Source organism: Pelophylax lessonae (genome assembly GCF_965119305.1).
Source record: "Pelophylax lessonae genome assembly, chromosome: 2".
Taxonomy (NCBI): domain Eukaryota; kingdom Metazoa; phylum Chordata; class Amphibia; order Anura; family Ranidae; genus Pelophylax; species Pelophylax lessonae.
In genome coordinates, this window is record NC_138769.1 from 271,850 (window position 1) to 277,849 (window position 6,000).

The 6,000-nt window shown below is 49.0% G+C and overlaps 1 protein-coding gene across 1 annotated transcript in view; it reads right to left on the minus strand.

Moving 5' to 3' along the window:
• The window catches only part of WDR4 (WDR4 tRNA N7-guanosine methyltransferase non-catalytic subunit), a 28,022-nt gene extending 22,707 nt beyond the window's left edge, over window positions 1–5,315 (minus strand). The window contains exons 1-3 of the mRNA XM_082244954.1: window positions 5,239–5,315; window positions 757–819; window positions 406–552 (exon numbers count right to left, since the gene is read on the minus strand). Of these exons, the coding sequence (XP_082101080.1) occupies window positions 406–552; window positions 757–819; window positions 5,239–5,306 (278 nt within the window). The 5' untranslated portion in view covers window positions 5,307–5,315. The remainder of the gene's footprint in view (window positions 1–405; window positions 553–756; window positions 820–5,238) is intronic.
• Between the last annotated feature and the right edge of the window lie 685 nt (window positions 5,316–6,000).

A 6,000-nucleotide genomic window follows, 5' to 3' on the forward strand; every position in this document is an offset into this window, starting at 1 on the left:
GAGGGGGTCAGTGTGTCACTCACCTGACGCCGACCCTCTCCCTAGGTGGACCCGCTAGGAATAAGACGAAACGTCTGCGGTCATCAGTCAGAACAAAAGTATCTCTCGGATGAGGAGGGGGGGTCAGTGTGGTGGGGGAAGGGTTAGTATGTCACTCACCTGACGCTGATCCTCTCCCATGCCGGATAAGCTCAGAAGAAGACGAAACATTTGCGGTCATCGGTCAGAGCGTAGTATCTCCCAGAAGTGGAGGAGGGTTCAGTGTGGAGGGGTTAGTATGTCACTCACCTGAAGTTGACCCTCTCCCCTAGGTGGGATCCGCTCAGAATAAGACGAAACGTTTGCGGTCATCGGTCAGAGCGAAGTATCTCCCAGAAGAAGAGGAGGGGTTAGTATGTCACTCACCTGACGCTGACCCTCTCCCAGGCGGGATCCGCTCGGAATAAGACGAAACGTTTGCGGTCATCGGTCAGAGCGAAGTATCTCCCGGAAGAGGAGGCGGCGGCGGCCAGGATGCGGTCGGTGTCGGAGTCTTTGTTGGAAGGATCTGGGCTGTGGGGGAAGGGGAGAGGTGGGTTATACAAGCCTGGGGTCAGATAGGAGGATGGGGAATTTATTCTTGAACGGGGGGGGGGGGGGCTTACTCTTTTTTGTAGAGGATGGGAGGGCGGGGGAACTTACTCTTGTAGAAGGGGAGGGGGAACTTACTCTTGTAGAAGGGGGGGCATATACTCTTGTAGAAAGGGGGGGACTTACTCTTGTGTCGGGGGGCTTCTCTCCAGAGTGCTGCAGTCACACAGGAAGAAGGAATCATCAGACCTGCGGGGAGAAGACAGAGAAGGGTGAGATTAGAGGTGGTTTGGGGGTGGGGGGGTGAAGTTAGCGGTGGTTTAGAGGGGGGGGTGAGATTAGCAGTGGTTTAGAGGGGGGGGTGAGATTAGTGGTTGTTTTGGGGGGGGGGGGGTGGTCACACAGATCTAAGACAGGACATCTCCTCTAATAAGACTGGGGGAGGATCCTCATCAGCCAATCAGAGAGGAGAGGGGGTATGGCCTCAGGAAGATTGTCAAGGTCTTACCTTGCTTCCTGTTGGCAGCCATCTTGGACATGTGCAGACTGCGGTCTCTTATAAACTCTGTTTGCATCATCATCGCTCAGTGATGATGTTGCACACCTGACCTTGTCCCCAGGGGTATGAACGTTGAGTTCGACCTAAATTGTTTTATTAGTGAGAAATAGATTTCCTTCCGTCTTATTCCCTGATTGATAAATTTTAATGAATTTTTTATATATTTTAAATTTTAAATTGGAATTAAATGTAAAAAATTATATTTTAGTGATTGGAATATTTTAATATCTAACATCTTAATATTTTAACATTTTAAAATAATTTTAATGTTATCCTGTAAAATAATATACATATCAATATATTTATGATTATTAGTTTTACATAGAATTTTGCATTGGGTATCATTGGGATGGTACATTTCCAGTATTGGGATATAACTGGATTGGAGTTATGTAGTTATTTCCCTGGGCTTTGCCGGGTTTTCATCTATTTAAAGTTTTTATTGTTTTTGTTTAACTATGCAATCATTAAAGTTCATTATTTTAAATCTATTAGGTTATTGAACCACTTATAGTTTATGACTGATTGCCACATTGGTGGAGGTCTGCAGACTCACAGTGTCTGTCATTAATCATACATTTTTTTGAAAGTTGTTTTTTTCTGCAGCAGAACATATATGTATAAAGTATTTGAACACTGCATAGATGTGAAATGTGCATATGCTAACGCCATGCCTCCGGGAACAGGATGCGAGCAGGCTCCTATTGAAAGTAATTTCAAAAATGCAAATTTACGATTAGGGGATTGGACGGTCTATGCAGGCCGTTTTGGATCATTTGAGATATAGGCCGGGCTCTTGTATATTATCGGAAACGAATATGGGCAGGGTCCTGATATGGCGCCGCGCTGTAGAGTCTCCCCGCCAGGAGTGGGGTGTGACCGCGGCAGCATTAGCGATATATAAGACGATTGGCTCCACCCCGCTGACGAAGTCTATGACGCAACGCGTACGGGGGAGGAGCCTGCACGTCATCACATCGATTCCCGGAGACCACAGGCAGCGTTTGATTCTATGATAAGTCCGCACTGCTGAAGTGCTTTGAAATGTAAGTGCGATTTCACCATTTATGATTTAATAAATAGCCATAAAATCAGAAAGCACTAGATCTTGCTTTTATTTTTCCACACCGATGCCATATAAACCTGGAGGGAGTATCAGGAGGCGGTGATGGGAAGGCGAACCAGACTGCAGGGATTATCCCAGAGTGTGTATTGACTCTCAGGGGTTCCTAAGGTGAGCTGCTAATCTGTCACTAGGAGCACCTGGAGTGAAGCATGCAGCACTTTTCATCACGTTTGTGGATGAAGATTTTTTGATTTTCTTTCAGTCACTATTTTCACTGAGGATTGGGACTATTAATATTATTGATTTTATAATCACGGCTCAGACATTGATTTATCACTTTAGTATCACAGTTGATGGACTGATTTAGAGTTATTGTGATAACTTTTTGTACACCAAACATATTTATTTATTTATCTCCAATGAAAGACTTGGCGCAGCAATATTATTTTCTTTAAGTTTTGACTATTATATATATAAAACCTGATGGGTTGCTGTCCTTGCCCTTGTGTTTGTGCTCTAAGGTGCATCAGTGCTAGCAGTCCTCTGGTCTCAGTGGTTTCTCCATGCATGACTTGGCTTAGCCGACGACCTTCCTGGCTCTGGATTCCGCATCGGCAGACAACCCCGCATCAGACGACGACCCGGCTTGGGCAGACTACTGGTTCCTGGAATCGATCCCGGCTTGGGCAGACTACCCGTTCCTGGAATCGATCCCGGCTTGGATGACTACCCGTTCCTGGACCCGATCCCGGCTTGGGTGACTACCTGTTCCTGGACTCGATCCCGGCTTGGGCAGACTACCCGTTCCTGGAATCGATCCCGGCTTGGATGACTACCCGTTCCTGGACCCGATCCCGGCTTGGGTGACTACCCGTTCCTGGACTCGATCCCGGCTTGGATGACTACCCGTTCCTGGACTCGATCCCGGCTTGGATGACTACCTGTTCCTGGACTCGATCCTGGCTTGGATGACTACCTGTTCCTGGACTCGATCCCGGCTTGGATGACTACCTGTTCCTGGACTCGATCCTGGCTTGGATGACTACCTGTTCCTGGACTCGATCCCGGCTTGGATGACTACCTGTTCCTGGACTCGATCCCGGCTTGGATGACTACCTGTTCCTGGACTCGATCCCGGCTTGGATGACTACCCGTTCCTGGACTCGATCCTGGCTTGGGTGACTACCCGTTCCTGGACTCGATCCCGGCTTGGGTGACTACTTGTTCCTGGACTCGATCCCGGCTTGGGTGACTACCTGTTCCTGGACTCGATCCCGGCTTGGGTGACTACCCGTTCCTGGACTCGATCCTGGCTTGGGTGACTACCTGTTCCTGGACTCGATCCCGGCTTGGGTGACTACCCAGTACTGAAGTTGACCCCGGCTGTTCTTTATTTTGCTCCTCTCTTGCTGTACGATTATTATTGTTGCATATATAAATGGCTTCATTTTACTTCCATCTTGGTGTGGTCGGGTTTCCTGGCACCCTGACAAAGAGGTATAGCAGACTTGTATTGGTGTGGCACAGCGCTGTCCTCCTGGTTCATTAAAGTGGAACTCTAGTCAGACAATGAAGTCCTGATAGAGGACTCCAGGGCGCCCCCTTCTGCAGGTATAGGGATGGAACACATAAGTGCCTATACTGTGTACAATCCAGTAATACGCGGTCTCCTCCCACTCTGCACTCATTTGCTCTCAGTTCTCGGCACTGTGCCATAAACCAGAGTCACTAGAGGCGGATCTGCTGACAGCCTAAAGATTTCCTGCTGCTAAGGAGCTCTGGGCTTCAGCAAAATGGCCGCCTTCAAAAAGAAGGAATTTCTATGACGCACTGATGTTGGCAGCAGAATTATTAATGTGGAATTCATTCTTTGTATAAAGTTAAGGGGAAAGACCAACTATCACTATACAATCTGAGTCCTGGGGCCAGCAAGCAGCCAGTGAAAGATGTGATCTGTGTGGCTGATAATTAATGGCTGCTGTCAATCCTCTATCCTGAACCTTTCACTGACCACTGGAGGAGGGGGGGGGGGGGTTCAGGGGGTGTATGGAGAACAGGTAGGACGGGGTATGGAGAACAGGAGGGGGGGGGGGCAGGGGGTGTATGGAGTACAGGGGGGGGGGTCAGGGATGTATAGAGGACAGGGGTGGGTGTCATAGGGTATATAGAAGACAGGGGGGCAAGGGATGTATAGAGGATGGGTGGGTGGTAGGAGTGTGTAAAGAAGATGGGGGGGGTTAGGTTTATGGAGGATGGGGGGGTCTAAAGAAGATGGGATGGTCAGGAGGTGTATAAAGGATGGGGGGAGGCGTGTACAAAGGATGGGGGGGGGGGGTGTACAAAGGATGGGGGGGAGGCGTGTACAAAGGATGGGGGGAGGCGTGTACAAAGGATGGGGGGGAGGCGTGTACAAAGGATGGGGGGGAGGCGTGTACAAAGGATGGGGGGGAGGCGTGTACAAAGGATGGGGGGGGGGCGTGTACAAAGGATGGGGGGGGGGCGTGTACAAAGGATGGGGGGGGGGGCGTGTACAAAGGATGGGGGGGAGGCGTGTACAAAGGATGGGGGGAGGCGTGTACAAAGGATGGGGGGAGGGGTGTACAAAGGATGGGGGGGAGGCGTGTACAAAGGATGGGGGGGAGGGGTGTACAAAGGATGGGGGGGAGGGGTGTACAAAGGATGGGGGGGGAGGGGTGTACAAAGGATGGGGGGGAGGCGTGTACAAAGGATGGGGGGGAGGCGTGTACAAAGGATGGGGGGGAGGCGTGTACAAAGGATGGGGGGGAGGCGTGTACAAAGGATGGGGGGGAGGCGTGTACAAAGGATGGGGGGGAGAAGTGTACAAAGGATGGGGGGGAGGCGTGTACAAAGGATGGGGGGGAGGGGTGTATGTAGGACGGAAGGGTAGGGGTGGAGGATGGGGGGGGGGGTGTATGTAGGATGGAAGGGTAGGGGTGGAGGATGGGGGGGAGGGGTGTATGGAAGAATGAAGGACTGGGATGACAGCGGGAGCCGATATTAAAGTGGAGAAAAGTAACTTTACCTGAGTGACCCCCCGAGGAGACGACTCCCTCCAATCACAGCCAACGAACCGGAGCTCAAACGAATCATTCTGTATATACCGGGAGAGAGAGGAGGGTATATATTATATATGGAGGAGAGGAGGGTATATATGATATATGGAGGAGAGGAGGGTATATATTATATATGGAGGAGAGGAGGGTATATATTATATATGGAGGAGAGGAGGGTATATATTATATATGGGGGAGAGGAGGGTATATATTATATATGGAGGAGAGGAGGGTATATATGATATATGGAGGAGAGGAGGGTATATATTATATATGGAGGAGAGGAGGGTATATATTATATATGGAGGAGAGGAGGGTATATATTATATATGGGGGAGAGGAGGGTATATATTATATATGGGGGAGAGGAGGGTATATATTATATATGGGGGAGAGGAGGGTATATATTATATATGGGGGAGAGGAGGGTATATATTATATATGGGGGAGAGGAGGGTATATATTATATATGGGGGAGAGGAGGGTATATATTATATATGGGGGAGAGGAGGGTATATATTATATATGGGAGGAGAGGAGGGTATATATTATATATGGAGGAGAGGAGGGTATATATTATATATGGGAGGAGAGGAGGGTATATATTATATATGGAGGAGAGGAGGGTATATATTATATATAGGAGGAGAGGAGGGTATATGATATATGGAGGAGAGGAGGGTATATATGATATATGGAGGAGAGGAGGGTATATATTATATATGGGGGGA